This window comes from Perognathus longimembris, chromosome 8, assembly GCF_023159225.1.
Source record: "Perognathus longimembris pacificus isolate PPM17 chromosome 8, ASM2315922v1, whole genome shotgun sequence".
Lineage (NCBI taxonomy): Eukaryota > Metazoa > Chordata > Mammalia > Rodentia > Heteromyidae > Perognathus > Perognathus longimembris.
Window position 1 is genome coordinate 61,675,163 of NC_063168.1, and position 22,700 is coordinate 61,697,862.

At 49.1% G+C, this 22,700-nt stretch overlaps 1 protein-coding gene across 2 annotated transcripts in view; it reads right to left on the reverse strand.

Moving 5' to 3' along the window:
- Drc1 (dynein regulatory complex subunit 1) overlaps nucleotides 1–20,354 on the reverse strand; it is a 39,481-nt gene extending 19,127 nt beyond the window's left edge. For both annotated transcript variants that reach the window (XM_048353283.1, XM_048353282.1), the window contains exons 1-5: nucleotides 20,166–20,354; nucleotides 9,301–9,388; nucleotides 5,945–6,057; nucleotides 2,621–2,804; nucleotides 492–629 (exon numbers count right to left, since the gene is read on the reverse strand). In XM_048353283.1, coding sequence (XP_048209240.1) covers nucleotides 492–629; nucleotides 2,621–2,804; nucleotides 5,945–6,057; nucleotides 9,301–9,388; nucleotides 20,166–20,323 — 681 coding nt within the window. In that variant the 5' untranslated portion in view covers nucleotides 20,324–20,354. The remainder of the gene's footprint in view (nucleotides 1–491; nucleotides 630–2,620; nucleotides 2,805–5,944; nucleotides 6,058–9,300; nucleotides 9,389–20,165) is intronic.
- Nucleotides 20,355–22,700: the final 2,346 nt, after the last annotated feature.

A 22,700-nucleotide genomic window follows, 5' to 3' on the forward strand; every position in this document is an offset into this window, starting at 1 on the left:
AGCTAAGCAAGAGCATGAGCTCCAGAACCAGCATGTGTGTATACACACACACACACACACACACACACACACACTTCAAGGTCCTGATTCCTCAATGCTACTTGGCAGCCCCTCTTCTCATTCCCCCCACCCAACTGCCAAAAGTAAACAAATAAATGGGTGGCTCAAAGGGCACTAATTTCCCTCCTTTGCACCCAGTGGGAACTATCAATATTTAGAAAATTATTTATTTCTGGTTATTTCCTACTATAAGTTTTCTTTATTCCTGGCTGTATCCTCTGCCCTCTAGACAGTGGCTGGCACACAGAACGCACTTGACTACTGGCTGAATGAGTGACTGAGCAAGTGAATTACTGAAACCCTAGCGCAGAGACAGAGATCAGAGCACACAGACCTCCAGGCCGCTCCTTGTCTGATCAAGACAGGGCTGCGTCCTCCCCGGCCTGCGCTCTGTCCCTGCAGTACAGAAGGAGGCCCTTGCGGCCCCTCACCTCTATGTGAGAGAGCTCCTGGCGGAAGTTTTTCATCATGTTCTTCACCTGCTCTTCCATCCTCTCCAGAAGCAAGGCAATGTCATCTGACTGTTTCTTCAAGTCCTTCACGAACTGGTCGTCCTTTGCTTTTAACTCCTTGAAAATAGCATGGAGGTCACGAACGGAAGAAGAAACAAGTGCCAAGCACCCCCACCCGGGCCCTCTCTCATCTGAATCTGAAAACCCTGAGAAGGAAAGGTGCACAAAAAGAAAACGGCTTCAGAAGAATCTTTCAAGGTGTGGAGGAAATACAAGGGAATGTGGAAATAACTCAGTTTAGGACCACACCAAGAGCGTGCAGGCTGACTCTGGGTCTATAGCCAGCTACAAATCCCCCTGCCAGCTCCCAGGAAACCCAGCTAATAACTAAGTCCTGGGTGTAACACAGATACATACGGACTACAGACTAAGCTCCATTCCTTAACTAAAGTCAGAAAATCTGAAACAACATTTGCTGTAAGAGTACATCTTCCTTGCTAGGTGTCAGTGGCTCACGCCTGTAATCCTAGCTATCTAGAGGCTGAGATCTGTGGACTTGGTTTGAAACCAGCCCAGGGAAGACAATTCTGTTGTTTTTTTTCCTGGGGGGGGGGTGTGTGTGCTAGTCCTGGGGCTTGGACTCAGGGTCTGAGCACTGTCCCTGGCTTCTTTTTGCTCAAGGCTAGCACTCTACCACTTGAGCCACAGTGCCCCTTCTGGCCTTTTCTATATATGTGGTGCTGGGGAATGGAACCCAGGGCTTCATATATACAAGGCAAGCACTCTACCATTAAGCCATATTACCAGCCCCAGAAGACACTTCTGAAAGACTCTTATGTACAAGTAATCAGCAAAAAGTCAGAAGTGGAGGTGTGACTCATATGGTAGAGCACCAGCATTGAGCAAAAAAGCTAAATAAGCATGCGAGGCTCTAATTTCAAGCACACGTGCATGTGTATACACACACACACACACACACACACACACACACACACACACACACGGATTACAATATGATCCAGAAGTTCCACTTTCAGTATAGATCCAAAGGGCTGGGGATATAGCCTAGTGGCAAGAGTGCCTGCCTCGGATACACGAGGCCCTAGGTTCGATTCCCCAGCACCACATATACAGAAAACGGCCAGAAGCGGCGCTGTGGCTCAAGTGGCAGAGTGCTAGCCTTGAGCGGGAAGAAGCCAGGGACAGTGCTCAGGCCCTGAGTCCAGCACAGCACCTCAGATGTCCACAGAAGATAATAAGGCATATACATTTAGGGATTATCATGCAGCCTTAACAAAGAAAGAAATTCTATCACATGCTATAGCCCGGCTAAACCTCAAGGACATTAAGTCAGTGACCTGATGCATGTGACCCCACACACATGCAACTACTCTCTAACGCAGCCGAAACAGAAAAGAGGATAGTGACAGAAAGAAGTTGAAAGAAGAGGGAGAAGGATTCAGAATTATAAATAGTTGAAAGAAGAGGGAGAAGGACTCAGAATTATAAGCTTAATTTTCTATGGCTCCATTACACAATGGTGTGCAAACACTGACACCACTGAACTAGATGCTTTATTTAAATTTAATGGTACATAATTTTTATCATTAAAAATAATTTTTTAAAGAGAGTATCACTTGGGGCTAGGAATGTAGCTTAGCAGTAGAGTGCTTGCCTAGCACGCATGAAGCCCTGGGTTTGATTCCTCAGTACCACATACACAGAAAAAGCCAGAAGTGGTGCTGTGGCTCAAGTGGTAGAGTGCTAGCCTTGAGCACAAAGAGGCTAAGGGACAGCATCCAGGCCTTGAGTTCAGGCCCCACAACCAACAACAACAACAAAAAAAAAGAGTATCACTTGAGCTATGCAATATTTGTATATTGAGATGGTATGGGGGAAGGGGGAGAGCCTTTCTATGTATCCCAAGCAGACCTCAAAATCTTAATGCTCGTCTCAGTCTCTCAAGTGTTGGGATTACAGGTGTGCGCCACTGCACCAGCTTGGGTGCAACATTCTAAGGAATAAAGTGAGGCAGGTAAAGCGGACAAATGATCTGGTTCCGGCCTTCACCAAGCCACACTCGGCTGGGATGGGCCCAGGCCTCTCACCTGCTGTAACTCGTTGATCAGCTTGTTCTTATCCTCTATGAGCCCAGCACAGTGCAGCTGCTGGTGGTTGAGCATCTCCCACAGCTCCTGGGGGATCCGCTTGCGTTTGCCTTCCTCCCACTTGGCGGTGATTTCATCAAATTTGTCCTGGCTGGTCTTCACTTCATTTTCCAGCTTCTCGACCCTGCAAGTACAGACATGGCCGCAGCTCAGGGCGCCGCTTCCAGCAGCACAGACAGGTTCTGAGCTGTCTATCCCGCAGGGTCCAGGCAGTGGGCCCAGCCCTCAGACTCCTGCCTAGAGCTAAAACACACACTAGAGGAGCTTCTTTTAGTTTAATGTCTGACCTAAGTGAAGTAAAGTGGCATGTGGCAAAAGCAGCACATTAAGGCTACACACATGTCACAAACAGCACACAATCACTCATCTTGCACGTTACACGCACAAGTCAAGAGTCAATTGGAAGGCAGGCACCGGTGGCTCATGTGCTAGCTACTCAGGAGGCTGAGATCTGAGGATCACAGTTTGAAGTCAGCCAGGTAGAAAAGTCCATCAGACTCTTATCCCTAACCACAAAAAAACTGAAGTGAAACTGTGACTCGAGTGCTAGAGTACCAGCCTTGAGAGGAAAAAGCCAAAGGACAGCCTATAGGCCCTGAGTTCAAGCCCCAGTACCTGAAAAAAAAATCAGTTGAGTCCTGATGGGGCTTCAAAGTGGCTCAATCTTTATTTTATTTTATTTTTTTGCCAGTTCTAGGGTTTGATCTCAAGGCCTGAGCACTGTGCCTAGGTTCTTTTTGCTCAAAGCTAGCACACTACCACTTGAGCCACAGGGCCACCTCTGGCTTTTTCTATGTATGTGGTACTGAGGAATCGAACCCAGGGCTTCATGTATACAAGGGAAGCACTCTACTACTAGGCCATATTCCAAGACCTGTGGTGCAATCTTTTTTTTTGGCCAGTCCTGGGCCTTGGACTCAGGGCCTGAGCACCTTCCCTGGCTTCTTCCCGCTCAAGGTTAGTACTCTGCCACCTGAGCCACAGCGCCCCTTCTGGCCGTTTTTCATATATGTGGTGCCGGGGAATCAAACCGAGAGCTTCATGTGTAGGAGGCAAGCACTCTTGCCACTAGGCCATATTCCCAGCCCTCAATCTTTGACAAGATGTTTAAGCGCTACAAGACAGAGTGTCCTCATCTGTGCAATGGAGAGGGTACAACTGCCCTTCAGAATTAAATAAGATAATGCTTGGCACAGGTGCCCACACCAGGCAATCATCTAATGAGCGACTGTTAAAACAATAAATTCTTATTTCTGTGCAACATGATTTTCTACATTTTTTTACATTTTTTCTACATTATTTTTACATCAAAGTCCAATTAACCACATCATTCAGACAACTCAGAGCATTTGACATAAACCGAGACAAACATACAAAAGTGGCAAAAATAAAAGCAGTTTGACAAATCTGGAGAAGCAACACTGCTAAGAAAAGGAAGGGAGGAAAATTCCACTGGGGACATAAAGAGAAAGAGGAGGAGTCACTCCTGGAAGTCTTCTGTTCGCCACATTCTCAGTTCAGTCCCCATGCCTAGGAGGAATTTCTTCCGCCAGTGTGGAGGAGGTTAGACACACACACAGACCACATGCAAAACACATAAAGGAACTAAATACGCCATAAACAATCTACTAATTTATAAACTGACAGCACCAACAAACATGGGACAAGATAACAAAACAAGTTATGCAGGTTTGACACAGAAGAGACTGTCAGAATCAAAAACAACACAGAGACGACAGCGCTGCATGGTGGGGTCACTCCCCACCACCTGCGGGTGGCTTGGGCTGGCCCCGCATCTGCCCAAGTCGGCGGCTGTGGGTCAGGACTCGGGGCTGACGCGTCCATGTCCTGGGCTGCTGGCGCCGGCAAGGGGGGCGTACAGAGGGGCATAGAGTGGAGGAAAGGTTTCAGCCTCCTCGGAGCCTCCCTGGAACACTGGGGGCTTTTCTTCTCCACGATCTTCTTCCTTCTTGGTTTCTCTCTTCACCCTGTGTCTTCTGAACAAATATTGGGGTAGGGGAAGGAGTGGAGGAGGGAGTTGGTGGTAAGAAAGGCCTAACCCAAGCTGGAGCATCCCTGTCAACGAGTTCCCTCCAGGTGACTATATAAGGAACCTGGTCTGGATAGCCCGAATGAGGGATGTAGATTAGGCATTGTAAAGTCCTGATCTTACCTATGTCAAAGCTCCCCTCGGTGGCCAATTAGCTCCCTCAAAGGTGGGCCATTCTGACTTGCACAAGGTGATCCACTTTTCCTTCTTAATGGCCACACTTTGGTTCTGAGCTATCTCCTTAACCTCCTTCCAGTAAGCTCGGGTCAAGTCTAGGGGGCTGGATGGGACATTGCCCATGGCTATCAGTCTAGTGAGTGGTTCAGTCCACAAAATAACAAGATGTAAAACAATACAAACAAAAGAGAAGAAACAAAATAGACAGGCCTGAGTTTTCAAGGACTTACAAGGTGGAGATCTCCCAAGTTGGTCCGCTGACTCCTGTAAACTAGAAACAGAAGGAGCAGACCCAAGTACAAGGTGGGCAGGTTGAGTCTCAGTTAGGAGGCCCTCCCGGTCAGTTCTGGTCAAAAACCGAACTGACTCGCACCCTACAAGTATCAAGGCGGGGTTCCAGGGGTCCCCCTTCAAGGGTGGAGCTCCTCCAGGATTGTCGTGCAAGCGCGTCCGCTTCGACAACCCCTTCAAGTAATATGAGTGAGAGCGGCCGTCCTCAAGACGAAAAGTGAAAGCAAGACAGACAAACAGACAAATGACAGGACAAGACGAATCAACAGCGCTGTGTTCTTACCTTCGGGGTCTGGGGTCTCGGGGGTCTCTGGGGCTATCCCGCACGAGCTCCCAGGCTGTTGCCCAAGTCGCGAGACGACCACCAAGAAGACCACCAAGAGCCAGATATTCCGAAATGCAAAAGCAAGGCTTTATTCAGGCGGGCTGCAGCTCGGGCCTCGTCCTACACTCCGACGCAGCGGAGGTTAGGAGGAAGGCTGCAACATGATTTTGCGTGTAAGCAGAGCCTTGATTTTTTCCAACTCTTTCTACATAACCTTTTCAGAACCAATTACAGTTGGGTATTTCCATGTGATCCTAAGCAAATGCCACATTTCGCACCTGTGACACCCACACACCCTTGAGGGGGGGAGAGGGAGGTGGGGGAAGGGGGCTCCTAAGGATCAGGAAGGGGAGTCCAGAAGGCTAAGTTGGACAAAGCCAAGCTGCAAGGACTCAGGAGACCCCAGCAGGGAGCTCCTCACCTCTGCCGCTTTATCTCCTCTTCTTCCACCCGCCTGTGGATCTCTCTGATGTCTGTAGCCACCTGGATATTGGTCACCAACTCTGTGCCACAGAGCAGCAGTTTAGCCAATTTCTAGGGGGAAAGAGAGACAGAGAAGAATTTATTAAATAAGAGCTCTGGGTGCTGTGGCTCATCCTGTAATCCTACTATTCGGGAAGCTGAGATCTAAAGATCATGGTTTAAAGCCAGCCAGGGCAGAAACCTCTGAGAGTCTTATCTCCAATTAACCACCAAAAAAAGCCAGAAGTGGAGCTGTGGCTCAAGTGGTTAAGCACTAACTCAGAGCACCCAAGTCCTGAGTTCAAGCCCCAGAACCAACACACACACAGATGCACACATATGTGCACTAGAGCACCATGAAGAATTTAAGGACCTTAAGGCTGGGGTTTGGTCCAGTGGTAGAGCTCTGGAAAGAGCTGTGAACATGAAAAAATTCTAAGGATTAGGGTCACAGTTGTACATCCCTTGTCTAGCATGTGTGAGACTTTGGGTTTAGTCCCCAGCACTCCACAAAATAAAATTAAATAAAAACTCTGTCAAGTATTTAAGACTCAAAAGTACATTAAAAATCAAAATAAGCCAGATGCTGGTGCCTCATGCCTATAATCCTATCTACTCAGGAGGCTGAGACCTGGAGGATCAAAGCCAACCTGGGCAGAAAAATGTGAGACCCCCCCCCATCTCCAACCAAACACAAAATGCTGGACTGGAGGCATGGCTCAGGTGATAAGAGTATCAGCCGTGAACAAGAAAGCCAAGCAAGGGTGCAAGGCCCTGAATTCAAATTATAGACAGATGGATAGATATAGATAGATAGATAATAGGTAGATAGATAGAATTAAAAAACAGAGATCCATACACCATGTGTAAATGTTTTTAAATTATGATACATGAGACTCAAGTAAAACTTATTCTATCCTCCTATCTATCTGTATGCCTTTACAGAAAGGTAGAAGGAGCCCTAGGGAACTCAGACTATGCGCGGAATTCCATCATAGCTGGTGGCTAAGGTGGCCGGCTCTTCCTGAAGCCCACAGCCACTCCCTGCTCTGTCCAGTGGACAATGTGAATCCCCAGAACACACCATCCCAGCTCTATTATAGGGTCCAGGGGTTTCAAAAACAGTGACCTCATCTGCCCTAAGCAGGACCTGGGAAGAAGCCCAGTCAGGCCTCGGAGGTAGGCTAGAATTATTTGGAACAGTACTGTGCAGTAGCATAACACTGGGTGATGGAAAGGTGAGGTTAGGTACTGAGTAGCTTTTGGGCATCCAGAGTAAGTCACGGTCTCCCCACTGTTACCACTTCTATTCATAAGCCAGGAGGCCTACCCTATACAATATGGCAAGAAAGAGAAAGAAAAGATACACAAATTGAACTGAAAGAATTAACACTATTGGCCAAGCATGGCTCATGCCTATAACCCAAGCTACTCAAGAGGTGAAAATCAGGATAATGACCAAAATTCAAGGCTAGCCTGGCCAAAAAAGCTAGCAAGATCTTCATCTCAACCAACAAGCTGGGTCAGGTGATGTACAACCTATAGTTTCAGCTATATAGGAGGCATAAGTAAGAGAATCAGGTATAAACAGGAGCATCAAGGTTCTCAGGCCAGCCTGTGTACACATTTCTCTCTGGTGCCAAAGTTCTTCACTATTTAAGTCCAAGGGAAAGGAACTGTGAAAGAAGCTGTTAGGGAAAATAACCTCTGCCGTTTTCCAATTGTTCACCAGCTCTCAGAATAAAATGAGTATCAGGATTTCCAGGCTTCTAAGATCCTTTCATCCTATGCTGATCACCTACCTGTAAACGACCAAACAGAAGCCCTGAGAAGTGACACAGTTTATGTACACGGATGAGAGATCTGGGAAAAGAGCCCAACGTTCTTTCCCCTACAGTAAAATGGCTTTTCCCTGACACATGGCAATGTGAGTTACGCAATTATCTCTCTATGAGTCTTCTGTAATAATATTCCAGTAACTTGAACTTTTTTTCCTTCCAACTATGTACTTATTTTGCCAGAAACAATCTAGACTTCTCTCCTAGCCAACACCTCTTAAAATCTCAGCTGCTTTCCTACAACACGCAGCTCAAGTGTCATTTCTCCAGATGAATAGGTCAGAAAGGCCAGAGCTTTACCATATCTCAGATCAGGCACTGTGTGTTTTATTTAGATATTAATTAAATAATTAGCTGAACATTTTTCAGGGTATTGGTGGCTTATGCCTGTAATCCTAGCTATACAGGAGGCTGAGATCTAGAGGATCAAGGTTCTAAACCAGCCCTGGCAGGAAAATCTGTGAGACTGTTATCTCCAATTAACAACTAAAAAGCAAGAAGTAGAATTTTGGCTCAAGTGGTCATGTGTTAGCTTTGAGCAAAAAATATTCAGGGACAGTGTCCAGGACCTGAGTTCAAGTCCCAAGACTGGCACAAAATAAACAACTAACAAAGCAAAATGTTGCTAGTTCTGGCTCACTATGTTATATTGTCGATTTCTCCTCTAGTGCCTTCCCCCGTATACCTCTTGTTCCAAGTCCTCTACTAAATATCCTAAAAACTCTGTGATCGTAAACTCCTGAGCTCAAGTAATCTTCCTGCCAGAGCTTTCCCAGTAGCTGAGAATACAGGTATGCGCTCCCATACTCAGCCATTGATGGAAAATAAACTGGAGCTCTCACATTCCTCTGAAAGCCATGTCTCAGAATTGTCCTTGCCGCACACCCCACTGAATCATTTTCCCTCCCCTTCCCCCTGAACAAATGCACCCCGTGGTCTTGGAAGAGAGCCTGATACCAAAGCCACATGTGAAGCCGATGCCCCAGGGGACACAGATGCTGCAGAAACGTCGAGACTCCTCAGTCAAAATCACACTGTTCTCCCACCTCACCTTGCTTCCATCTTCCCACCCCCACTTTCTCTGCCTCATATTTTCAACGACCCTAGTTGTAAGGAAGGGTCCGCCATTGTTTTTTCCTTCAGCTGGGCTGATGGAGACTTGATTCCCTTTCCCAGACTTTCCTCTCAAATAAAACCTGTTGGTCTGTTGACATGGCCCTTTCTGCTCTTGTTCTTTTCTTAGCAATGGCTGTGTTTTCACTGTTTATTGATATAAGCTATGCACCAGTCTATCATCATGAAAACAGAGTCTCATGGAGCCTACAAGTTCATTGGGAACCACACAGGAACAGTCTAATCCAGGTCTGTCGAGAGACAGTGACGTAGAATGTATGAGCCTTCCAGCCTAACCATGCACACCATGCTGGCCACCATCTTTACTCCTCCAGCCCTACAACCCCCCGCCACCGGCTCATACCAGTCTGCTTTCTTCCTTCTGCTTGTGGCTCTTGCTTTGGTCTTCCTCACTCTCCTTCTTCCCATCTAAGTATTCTCCCAGTGCTTCCCTATGAGAAAAAATAAAGGTGTGGGGAGGGGGACAGGGAGGAGAGACTCAAGTTATTTCTATACCTAAATTTGAGAATTTAAAGGTTCAAGAGTACTTAATACCATCCATAAAAACTATTTCTGCTTAGATAAAACTATTTAAAAACAAGAGTAAAACACTATAAGTAAGCATAGGAGAATGCATAATCTTAGCATGAACTCCTATTTGAATAAAACCACTCAAGAGGGGAAATGATTGAATAATTTTTCTGTGAGAATTAGGGAGTGCAGGTGTGACAGGGGCTTGGGGTGCTTTTGCTGGAAGCCTTGACTCTTCCCTTGGGCCTATAGATGCCCCGTGGGTAAATGAAAGTAGGAAAAAATATCATCTCTGCCTTCATGTCACATCTGTCTACATCATAATCAACAGACTGCAAGTGCCAGCTGTTAAAATGTCCTATTCTAGACTCCCACAAAGTACCTTGCAGTTTCTAGTCATTGCCCTAAGCCTGAAGGCCTAACTGCATCTTGCCTTTCTCATTAGTGTGTTTTTTTTGGAGGGGGGTCAGTGCTAAGAATCAAAGTCAGGGCCTTGCACACACTAGGCAAGCTCTCTACTACTGAGTTATTTCCTTAGTCCTAACCAGCTCTTTAAGTCATTCTTTCTTGAAGTCACTTTGGCTCTTAGGCCTGATGAACATCTTGTAGCAAATGACCCAGATTGTCCCCCAAGCAACAGGAACCTTCTTGGTGCCAACAAAATTCCAGACAGACCCATCTGGAAATGATGACCCAAGGTCAACTGAACCACAGCAAGACCAAAACTTCAGTACCAACCTGGGAAGCCCTACCATTGTCCCCTGCCTTTGTTCTCTATTCCAATTTAACCCAAAGACTGCTTAAAGCTCTTGAAGACATAGGTCATTAGACCTCTGTTCCTCCTGGAATGGTCACACTGACAACACAGCTCTTTTCCTGCTTCCACTGCCCATTGTCTCTGACTGGCTTTCTATGGCTGGTGGCCAAGTCTGATCTTGTGGGACACCCTGCAGCTTGGACTTTTGTCCCCGTACTGGTAGCAAACTGGTAGGAGGAAGTTGATAAAATGTATTCATAAAGGAGAAAGGCTCAAGATTGAATTCCTAGTACTACCAAGGAAGAGGGAGAGAGAGAGAGAGAGAGAGAGAGAGAGAGAGAGAGAGAGAGAGAGAGAGAGGAAAAGAAAGAAAGGGAGGAGGACAGAGAGAAAGAAAAAGGGAGGAAGGAAAGGAGTAAGAGAGAAAGGAAGAAGGAAGGAAGGGAAAAAGGGAAGAAGGGAGGGCAAAGAAGGAAGGAAAGAAAGAATGTCGGTTTTTTTTCTTTTCTTTTCTTTTACCAGTCCTGGGACTTGAATTCAGGGCCTGAGCACTGTCCCTGGTTCTTTGTGCTCAAGGCTAGCACTCTACCACTTGAGCCACAGCGCCACCTCTGGCTTTTTCTATATATGTGGTGCTGAGGAATTGAACCCAGGGCTTCATGTATCTGAGGCCAGCATTCTACCACTAGGTCATATTCCCAGCCCAAGAACGTCCTTTCAATGTTTGTTTAAAAAAAAATTGCTCGATCACCTCATCTATCTGTCCCGTCTCATTTCAACCCATTAGACATTTGCTTTAGATGTAAATAGGAGACATAATTGGGGCAGGGGAGAGGTGTATATGGTTATTAAGCAGCCGCAGTCAAAGGCATGCAGTTGTCATAGGTGGTCATAAGTAGATTCGGATTATTACAATAAGTCAGGGCTGGCTGGGCACTGGTGGCTCATTCCTGTAATCCTAGCTACTCAGGAGGCTGAGATCTGAGGATCATAGTTTGAAGCCAGTTTGGGGCAGGAAAGTCCATCAGATTCTTATTGCCAATGAACTGCCAGAAACCCAGAAGTAGTTCTGTGGCTCAAAGTAGGAAAGCACTAGCCTTGAGTGAAAAAGCTCAGGGACAATGTCTAGGCCCTGGGTTCCAGCCCCACAACTGACCAAAAAAAAAAAAAGTCAGTGCTGGCCAGAGGTTTGTAATCCTAGCAACTCAGGCTAGATTTGAGGATCACAATTCAAAGCCAACCCAGTCAGAAAAGCCAGTGAGACTCTTACCTCCAATTAACCACACCAGAAAGCTGGAAGTGGAACTGTAGGTCCTGCCTGGCAGGTGGCCTGTCCTGCCTAGGGCCTCACCTTCATTTCCTTAGGGGAATTTTCATTTCAAAGATCTTGAAGAAAAGACTTGCAAGGTGACCACAAGGTCAGAACAAAGACAAAGTGAAAACGGAGAGGCCAAGCTCTTCTCTTGCTCTCTAGGTAGGCAACACATTAGGCTGCTAAAGCCTTGGGTCATTGTCCTGAACCTAAAGAACTAATAATGCCATCTGACTTGCTTTTCTCTGAGTCATTTCTCCCCTTCAATCACCTGTGATTCCAGAAACAACCAGTCTAAGAAACAAAGGACTTAGGACAAGAATCAAAACTGGACGTCCCTGGGGCTGGGGATATAGCCTAGTGGCAAGAGTGCCTGCCTCGGATACCCGAGGCCCTAGGTTCGATTCCCCAGCACCACATATACAGAAAACGGCCAGAAGCGGCGCTGTGGCTCAAGTGGCGGAGTGCTAGCCTTGAGCGGGAAGAAGCCAGGGACAGTGCTCAGGCCCTGAGTCCAAGGCCCAGGACTGGCCAAAAAAAAAAAAAAAAAAAAACTGGACGTCCCTGTAACAAAGCCTTGCCTGAGGCTGAGGTGCTGATCTACCAGCCCTGGGCCTGGCAGGCTCTGGCTACATCACCACACCACACAGTTTGTTCTAAGGAGTGACAGACTTCGAGTTCCTAGAATACTGCTTTTCTCCCACAGGAATAAACTCTGTTCCTGCCTTTTCCTTCTGCCTCTCCTTGCTTGGTGCCTTGGGACACCCCCAAGAGTGGGACCTCCATCCTAAGACACCATTCCATCTCTACCCTCCCATCAGACTTCAGAAGATTTTAAAGGATGAAAATATTGGTGCCTAACTCTTTACATACCGTTTGAATGTGTGAGATTCTCATTCTTATTTGGGTAAACTAGAAAAGTCCAATGCCCCTCCCCGACTTCGAATTTTTCCTACAGAAAGCTTTTGCAGGTACACATGCACAAAAAAATGCACATCAATGACGAATGTGATGGGAAGGGGAAAGGAAAAGGGGGTTCCCTCTGCTTCCCAGTTTCCATGTTAATCACAAAACTTAAGATTCACACTGAAGCACTGTTTTAGCAAGGACTTAGGTTGGTGTAACAGGTTATAGTGAGGAAAAATAGAAAATGGCAGGGAGAAGAATCATCTACTTCCCATATAGAAAATGGGAATGGTGGTCAAAATGGTGGCCTGGGTCTTAGTATTTTCTGAGCTGGTGGATTACACATGGTTATCTCTCTCTCTCTCTCTCTCTCTCTCTCTCTCTCTCTCTCTCTCTTTCTCTCTCACTGTATGCTGGTACTGAAGCTTGAACTCTGGGCCTCATGCTCGCCCTTGGCTTTCTTCAATCAAGGATGGTGCTCTATCACTTGAGCCACAGCTCCACTTCTGGATTTTTGCTGGTTAATTGAAGATAAGGGTCTCATGAAGTTTCATATCCAGGAAACATGTAGCCAATATCTTACGATTGCAACAGTCATTGTAAAAATAGATCCTTTATCTCATTCTCTTCTGATTCTTTCTGACACAGATCACCAACTCCACACTCTGTTCAAAGTTTTGGATTTATGAAGTAGCAGGATTCAGTTTTGATCCCTCAGTCCCAGTCTAACCCAACCCTCTTCTTCTTGAGAAAACCTTTCTTGTCATTTCATCCTACAGGAATTACTCTTTGTTTTCTTTCTTTCTTTTCTTTTTTTTTTGTTGTTTGTTTGCCAGTCCTGGGGCCTGAGCACTGTCCCTGAGCTTTTTTTGCTCAAGGCTAGCACTTTACCACTTAAGCCACAGCGCCACTTCCAGCTTTTTCTGTTTATGTGGTACTGAGGAATTGAACCCAGGACTTCATGCATGCTAAGCAAGCACTCTACCACTAAGCCACATTCCCAGCCCCTGCTTTGTTTTCTTAGGAAGAGTCCTAATTGATCCAGGCTTCTCAGGTCTTCAGATAGTGCCTGGCAAACGCAGCTTCAAGCCCCACCCAAAAAAGTACTCTGTTGCCTTGGCTTTCTGTTTTGATGATCAATTAATTAATTATCATTGTTATCTAAATAGTCCCTTCCAACCACTTCCTGGAGCAAAGATCAGTGTGTTTCAGAAGGAAAAAGAAGGGCTGGGAATATGGCCTAGTGGCAAGAGTGCTTGCCTCCTACACATGAAGCTCTCCATTCGATTCCCCAGCACCACATATATGGAAAACGGCCAGAAGGGGCGCTGTGGCTCAGGTGGCAGGGTGCTAGCCTTGAGCAGGAAGAAGCCAGGGACCGTGCTCAGGCCCTGAGTCCAAGGTCCAGGACTGGAAAAAAAAAAAGAAGGAAAAAGAACTATGCAGTACAAGTCTGCTACAAATTTTTCTGTAGTTCCAACTGCAATCCCATTGCTACCTTTCATTCACCATCTGTAATGGCCCAGAATGGTGGCCAATATGGTGGTCACTGACCACATGGGACAACCAGGCACTTAAAATGAGGCCAGTCCAAACTGAAACATGCTAGGAGTTTAAAATGCATAGTAGACAGATTTTGAGGACTTTCAATGATGAAAACTGAAATCTATCTCTAAGACGATTCATGCTGATGTGAAACCAATTTTAGACCTCAAACTCACACTCCAGGAGTTCTACATGTCAAGTCAGGCCCCTCAGCCTTACACTCCAAATAAAAAGACACAGTGATGGGCAGAGAAAGGATATTTATTAAGTATCACAGACAGTCATGGGAAGACCGAACTTCAGTTCATCTTCAGCTGTGCTTGAGATAGAAACATGAGCTACATATAGGTTTAAGTAGACAAATAATTAGGGGCAATGGATGAGATGTATACATAAATAGTTCTAGTGACAAGTGTGTTTAGAGGTGGTCAGAGGTAGGCAGAGGTGATTTCAGAAGTAGTCTGAAAGTCCACTGACTCAGAATTGGTCGGGTGGAGCCTTCTTATATTAAGAGTCATTGACACTTGGCAGGTAGCCTAGCCTCCTGCGAGCTCCTTCCTGGCTCCTTGGCTTCTTAGATGTTTTCGGAGTGACTGCAGGAAAAAAATGGCTCAGGGCAAATGGAGGCTGGATGACAGACAAGCTTATCTCCTGATTTTAATTAATTTGTGGACCCAAGTAGGGAGCCAGTGCTCTTGAGTAAAAGAAGCTTTTTAGCCCTTGTTACAGCTGCATGTTGATGTGCTAATCTTTTTTATATATTGGGTAATATATACTAAATGTATATTATGCAATTTATATGTTAGTTATAAGTATTTGCCTATAATATACTATATAAGTTAGATATTATATATTTAGAGAAAATGTGAACAAAATTAATTTTTGATTTTTCCTTTTTTAGGTGTGGCTATGGTTAAAATTACATATTGTATTTCTGTTGTTTAGCACTGACTTAGCTAAAAGAGATGTCCTAGTCTTCTCTACTTAGATTTGAGCTTCCTCTTGGAGGCAGAATCCTCTTTAGGGAATCTGTTTCCTCACCATGGCTGTATTTGTAGCCTAAGTGGGAGCTGCCATCTTGAATATCCCACTTCCTCACTAAAGTCCTTTAGGCACTTAATCATTTGACTGGCTTTAGAGTTGTAGGTGGGGAATCATTTTCCTTCAATGTGGCTTCTTTGTTTACTTGCTTGTTTTCCAGTGTAATATTTGAGAAACTTTAAGTCATTCTCTGTTCTTTGTATGTGACCAGTTTTTGAAAATTTGTAGGTCTTTTTGTTGTTTTTGTCCTCAGTGTTCTGAACTTTCTCAATTGTGTGTCACCGGGAGGGATAGGGTGGTGGTGTTCCCTCTCCTTCCTTGCCCATCTCTTCCCTTCCCTTCCCTCTTTTGCTTGTTTGTATGGGTTTTTGGTATTGGGAATTGAACTCAGGGCCTTGCACATGCTAAGCACATGCTCTATCACTGAGCTACACCATTGATTGCTAGCGTGAGTCTATTTCCCTCCATAGTGCTGAATATTTTCCATCACTTTCATTCGGGAAGCATATGCTCTTCAGGGCTGAGAAAAGACTTTCATTCTTCCAGGGACAATGTTCTCCCTTCTATTTACTTGGATTTTTTTCTTCTGGTTCAAAAAAGAGACGCTGGATCTTCTAGGCAAATGGTCTTTTTTGGTGGTACCCGGGTTTGAAGTCAGGACCTAATGCTTGCTTGTTCATAGCTAGTGCCCGAACACTTGAGCCACATCTCTAGCTTGGCTTTTGGCTAATTATTTTGGAGATGAAGTCCTGTGGACTTTGCTGCCTGGATTGACTTCAAAAGTTAGTCCTCTGGATCTCAGCTTCTTGAATAGCTAGGATTAAGGGTATGAACCACGCTGCTTGAATTTAGCTTTGAGTGTGTCAATGGAGACCGGAACTGGCCCTCTGGGACACCAAAGACCTGTCAATGGTGGCTAATGTGTGTCGATCCAGGAGTAAATGGGAAGTCCATTTTCTGTAAGTAGTGCTGTGATCCTAAATCTGCTTTTTTTTTTTTAATTTTAATTGATGAGTTTAATTTATGCCAATATGGACAATGTACAAGTGACATTTCCTTTCAACGTAAATTATGTTTGGAATTAAATTGATTTTCCTCAAGCAGAATATGTGTGGCTCATTTGTATAACTATTGGATGCCATTGCACTGCCCCTTCATTAGTTTCAATTACTTAGCACTGACCGTTTACCTGTCTCAAATGTTGGGCCTAACTGAGCAACAATATTTCTTAATATTTCCTTGAAAGCATTTATGTATCTTAAAATAATTCCTGTGTTTGAACCACAATACCAGTTGTGCCATTTGTTTTTTTTGTTTTGTTTTGTTTTGTTTTTGGCCAGTCCTGGGCCTTGGACTCAGGGCCTGAGCACTGTCCCTGGCTTCTTCCCGCTCAAGGCTAGCACTCTACCACTTGAGCCACAGCGCCGCTTCTGGCCGTTTTCTGTATATGTGGTGCTGGGGAATCGAACCTAGGGCCTCGTGTATCCGAGGCAGGCACTCTTGCCACTAGGCTATATCCCCAGACCCAGTTGTGCCATTTGTATCCAGTGCCATGAAATGGACAGCCCGAGGCAGTCCTCCAGGCACGCCCCCAGGGATGCCCCCAGGCACACCCCAGGCACGCCCCCAAGGATGCCCTTAGACACGCCCCCAGGGATGCCCCCAGCCACGCCCCCAGGGGGGGTCGTCCAGCATGCCCTCTGGCAGTCCTCCATGGATGCCCTCAGGCACGCCCCCAGGCATGACCCCAAGGATGCCCTTAGACACACCCCCTGGGATGCCTCAGGCGGTCGTCCAGCATGCCCTCAGGACTCCAAAGATACCCTTAGGATACCCCCATGGATTTCCCCCAGGCACGCCCTCAGACACGCCCCCAGGATGTCCTTAGGCACGCCTACCATGCATGCCCCCAGGCACACCCCCAAGCTGTCCTCCAGGCACGACCCCAGGCAGTCCTCCAGACATGACCTCAGGCACAACCCTCAGCAAGCCCCCCCTCAGGGACGCCCCCAGGCACGCCCCCAGGGATGCCCTAACACAGGCCCCCAGGCAGTCCTCCAGGCATGCCCCCAAGCATACTGAATCTGCTTTTTTAACATCAAAAGAACACCTAGGTACTGTGGACTCCTCACTATCAATCAGAGACCAGCAGGCAGGAAGGAGTCACCATCCCCACATGGTCCTGCTGGGGAGGAGAAAGTAGACAGATGGTTTACACAGACGGCATCAGAATTGAGGTGTCCTGTCTCTTCTTAGTTACTGGGGTCCCGGGGCACGTGTGGCAACTCTATGCTGAGAAAGGTATGGATCCCAGGGTCTCACGTTCTCCGGAAATAGGGATTTCTGTTACTCACCAGATTTCTGTTACTCACTGAGCCAGTAAAGAGGCTAAGGTACACCAAATAAATACCGTACAAGAAAGGAAGGATGGCTGCAAGAATGACCTCTGTTGAAAATTTTAATATCTCTGCTAGCAGGGAGCATGGGTGGCTGACGCCTGCAATCTTAGCTACTCCGGGGGTTGAGATCTGAGGATCACACAGTTTCTTGCCCAGGCAGGAGAGTCCATGAGACTATATACATCCAGCAAACAACCAAAAAGTCCTCAGTGAAAAGTGGCTCATGCCACATCCTAGCTACTCAGGAGGCTGAGGTGTGAGGAACATGGTTCAAAGCCAGCCAGGGCAAGAAAGCCTGGGAGACTCTTTTTATCTCTAATAAACTACCCAAAAGTGGGAAGTGGAGCTGTGGCTCAAGTGATAGTGTTGTAGTAGCCTTGAGCAAATAAAGAGCCCAGGGACCGCGACCAGGGCCCACAGTTCAAGCCCCGTGACTGACCAAAAAGGAAAGAAAAAAGAAAAAAGTGTAGCTAGAGAGGGGCAGATTTCAGCCCAAAAAGCTAAGGGACAAAGCCCAGATCTGAGTTCCTGTTCCAATACCAGAACAGACAAACGGAAGCTCTGAGTTTCTGGAAGAAATGTTTTCCAGCTCATCAACCCTGTTCCCCTGCTGGGCGCCCCGCGCTCAATCTGCACCAGCTCCCCAGCGCCCCTGCGCCCCAGCACCTCTGTGCCCCAACGTCCTAGCGCCCTTGTGCCCCAGTGCCCCTGTGCCCCAACGTCCTAGCGACCCTGTGCCCCAGCGCCCAAACGATCCTGTGCCCCAGCGCCCCTGTCCCCAGAGCCCCAGCGCCCGTGTCCCAGAGCCCCTGTGCCCCAGAGCCCTAGCACTCCAGTGCCACAGCGCTCCTGCACCCCAGCTCCCCTGTGCCCCAGCGCCCCTGTGCCCCAGAGCCCCAGCGCCCGTGTCCCAGAGCCCCTGTGCCCCAGAGCCCCAGCGTCCCTGTGCCCCAGCACCCCTGTGCCCCAGAGCCCCAGAGCCCCAGAGCCCCTGTGCCCCAGAGCCCCAGCGCCCCTGTGCCCCAGCGCCCCTGTGCCCCAGCTCCCCTGTGCCCCAGAGCCCCTGTGCCCCAGCTCCCCTGTGCCCCAGAGCCCCAGCGACCCTGTGCCCCAGCGCCCCTGTGCCCCAGCTCCCCAGCGCCCCTGTGCCCCAGAGCCCCAGCGTCCCTGTGCCCCAGCGCCCCTGTGCCCCAGATCCCCTGTGCCCCAGAGCCCCTGTGACCCAGAGCCCCAGCGCCCCTGTGCCCCAGCTCCCCTGTGCCCCAGAGCCCCAGCGTCCCTGTGCCCCAGCGCCTCTGTGCCCCAGATCCCCTGTGCCCCAGAGCCCCTGTGACCCAGAGCCCCAGCGCCCCTGTGCCCCAGCTCCCCTGTGCCCCAGAGCCCCAGCGACCCTGTGCCCCAGCGCCCCTGTGCCCCAGAGCCCCAGCGTGCCTGTGCCCCAGCGCCCCTGTGCCCCAGCGCCCCTGTGCCTCAGCCCTCCTGTGCCCCAGAGCCGCAGGGCCCCTGTGCCCCAGCGCCCCTGTGCCCCAAAGCCCCAGCGCTCCAGCGCCCCAGCTCCCCTGCGCCCCAGCGCCCCTGTGCCCCAGCGCCCCTGTGCCCCAGATCCCCTGTGCCCCAGAGTCCCAGCGCCCCTGTGCCCCAGAGCCCCAGCGTGCCTGTGCCCCAGCTCCCCTGTGCCCCAGAGCCGCAGGGCCCTGTGCCCCAGCGCCCCTGTGCCCCAAAGCCCCAGCCCTCCAGCGCCCCAGCTCCCCTGCGCCCCAGAGCCCCTGTGCCCCAGCGCCCCTGTGCCCCAGAGACCCAGCGCCCCGTGCCCCAGAGCCCCTGTGCCCCAGCGTCCCTGTGCCCCAGAGACCCAGCGCCCCGTGCCCCAGAGACCCAGCGCCCCGTGCCCCAGAGCCCCTGTGCCCCAGCGCCCCTGTGCCCCAGAGACCCAGCGCCCCGTGCCCCAGCGCCCCTGTGCCCCAGCGCCCCAGCGCCCCTGTGCCCGAGCGTCCCTGTGCCCCAGAGAGCCAGCTCCCCTGTGCCCCAGCGCCCCTGTGCCCCAGATCCCCTGTGCCCCAGAGCCCCAGCGCCCATGTGCCCCAGAGCCCCAGCGTCCCTGTGCCCCAGCGTCCCTTTGCCCCAGCGCCCCTGTGCCCCGGCTCCCCTGTGCCCCAGAGCCCCTGTGCCCCAGCGCCCCTGTGCCCCAGCTCCCCTGTGCCCCAGAGCCCCTGTGCCCCAGCGCCCCTGTGCCCCAGATCCCCTGTGCCCCAGATCCCCTGTACCCCAGCGCCCCTGTGCCCCAGCGCCCCTGTGCCCCAGATCCCCTGTGCCCCAGATCCCCTGTACCCCAGCGCCCCTGTGCCCCAGCGTCCCTGTGCCCCAGCGTCCCTTTGCCCCAGAGCCCCTGTGCCCCAGCGCCCCTGTGCCCCAGCGCCCCTGTGCCCCAGCGCCCCTGTGCCTCAGCCCTCCTGTGCCCCAGAGCCGCAGGGCCCCTGTGCCCCAGCGCCCCTGTGCCCCAAAGCCCCAGCCCTCCAGCGCCCCGGCTCCCCTGCGCCCCAGGGCCCCTGTGCCCCAGCGCCCCTGTGCCCCAGAGACCCAGCGCCCCGTGCCCCAGCGCCCCGTGCCCCAGCGCCCCTGTGCCCCAGCGCCCCAGCGCCCCTGTGCCCCAGCGCCCCAGCCGACCTAGCGCCCCAGCTTCAGCAGCAGGAGAGGTCCAGACCCCGGTCCTGTCCGGGCCTCCCCGCCCGCCTGCTCACCGCCTCCGGGCTTCCAGACGAGCAGCGATGCGGAAGCGCCGGGCCTGGATCCGCTCTTCCGGGTTGTCAGAGTGTATGGAGGGCCCCAGCATGGGGGCCGCTTCTTCCCCATTCTGCTCCCCCAGGACCTCCATGGGTATGGGCGTCGCAGGGTTCATGACAAGGCCCAGGCCCTACCGCAGGCTCGGCCGGGACCCGCCGCCCGGTTGCTAGCAACAAGCCGTTGCCAGGGACCGGCGGTCACGTGACCCCGCCCGGGGTCCGGTCGCGCGCTGGGCTCACCGGGTGTCCCGCGGCTCCAGTGAGCACCGACTGAGTCCGGACCGCCCACCTAGTAGCGGCTCATCCCTTGCTCTAGTGATCAATTCGTCCTTCATTCATTCTCCAATCAATATTCCTAAAAATCCCACTCATCCAGTATAACGAGCGCCTACCCTATCCCGTGCTAGAGTTTCCAGTATCCGCGCCCTCCTTTCCTTTCCTGGAGGAGAGTGGGGTCCGCCCCCCCCCGCTCCCCCCACCACCACCACGAAGTATGAACGGAGCCATTCTGGGGTCCACTTATTGGACTCTTCTCCTCTAGAATGGAAACCACTGCCCCCTCCATAAAGTTGTACCTGGCAAGGGTGTCTGTCCTCTGTAACTCCTTTCAGTAGGCTTGAATCCTGAAACAATACCACATCACCCTTGGAATCAGTCACATACTTGAGAGGAGAGGGTTTCTTCTTTTTGGAGGGAGGAAGAACAAATGCAATCATGCTTTTCAGTATACACTATGTGGGAAATGACCTGTGTAACTTGGGAACAGGGTTGGGAGGGGGAAAGCAAAGGAAGGGGTGACACTGTCCAAAAAAAAAAAAAAATGTCATTACCTGATTTATGAAATGGCAATCCCTCTGTTCGGTACCTTAACAATAACAATTAATAAAAAAAAAAAAAAGGAGAGGTTGCAGAGGGAAATGGTGCTAGGGTACAAATACAGATCACACTCACTCTCATAGAAACACTGTTCAGAAAGACTATTTCCTGGATAGATATGTTGTAGATAGATGGATGGATAGAGATAGACAGACAGACAGATCAATCGATAGACAGATACTGTGCCAATCTCAGACTCAGGACTTTAAGGAAGACATGTTGAAGAAAGGAAGATGTTGGGCTCGTGCCCAGTGGCTCGTGCTTGTAATCCCAGCTACTCAGGAGGCTGAGATCTGAGGATTGTGGTTCAAAGCCAAAGTGGGCAGAAAAATCTGAGAGACTCTTATCTTCAATTAACCCACAGTAAGGCCTATGTACTGTCCCTGAGCTGTTTTGGTTTTTTTTCCTCCTCAAAGCAAGCACTTTACCACTTGGGCCACAGCTAAACTTCTAGCTATTTTGATGGTTAAGTGGAAATAAGAGTCTCACAGACTTTCAATGCCCAGACTGGCTTTGAACCACAACTCTCAGATCTCTGCCTAGCTAGGATTACAGGCATGAGCCACTGGTCCTTACATATTTCCTGGCTTTTTTTTTTTGCCCAGTTGTGGGGCTTGAACTCAGGGCCTGAGCACTGTCCATGGCTTCTTTTTGCTCAAGGCTAGCACCCTGCCACTTGAGCCACAGTGCCACTTCTGGCTTTTTCTATATATGTGGTGCTGAGGTATCGAACCCAGGGCTTCATGTATACAAGGCAGGCACTCTACTACTAGGCCATATTCCCAGCCCTTCCTGGCTATTTTTGTGTCCTGTTGTCCACAAAAAATATTCTTGTCATTGTCAACTAGTTCAGAATAAAGATACCATGAACATTCATGAAAGTTGCACAATTAAGCAACCAGTAGTCTCAGAGCTGTCTGGTAACTTGCCTCCCCTTTCTTTTCCACATCAGAGAAAGAGGTCCACTCACTTTATAACCACAATAAATGCCACAAGCTAGTCTCCTTTCTTGGCTATTATGTGCCATTTTCTGATCAGCTTGGAAGACTTCTTTGCCTCAATTATGTAATAAAACTTGTTCTTAGGTTGGAAAAGATTTTATTTTTGTTATTATAAAAGTGATGTACAGAGATGTTACAGTTAGTTAAACTAGGTAAAGAGATTTCTTTTTGGACAATATTACCCCCTCCCTCACTCTCAGTTTTTCCCTCCCATCCCCACCCACAAGTAGTATAGTTTATTTTCAACATAGTGTCCAGTGAGTACCATTGCTGCATTTGTTCACCCTTTGTCCATCCATTTTTGTGCCTCCCTTTATAACTCCCAAAGCATAAATGAACAAACAGAACAAAAAGGGAAGAAAACAAAAACAGCACCCCTCCCAACAAAACAAACCTCTTGTTTTCCTTTCCTGGACTTCATTTTTATAATTATAATTGTGCCTTCCTGTTCCTGAGAGTATACTCCTTTGGTCTCACTGTGGACGGATGCTTAGAGCCTTGTATAATTTATTACGACCTGGTATTTTAGATCTTGCTTTTGCATATGAGAGAAAACACATGCCATTTTTTTTTCTCTGAGCTTGGCTTACCTCACTTAACATGATTTGTTCTAGGT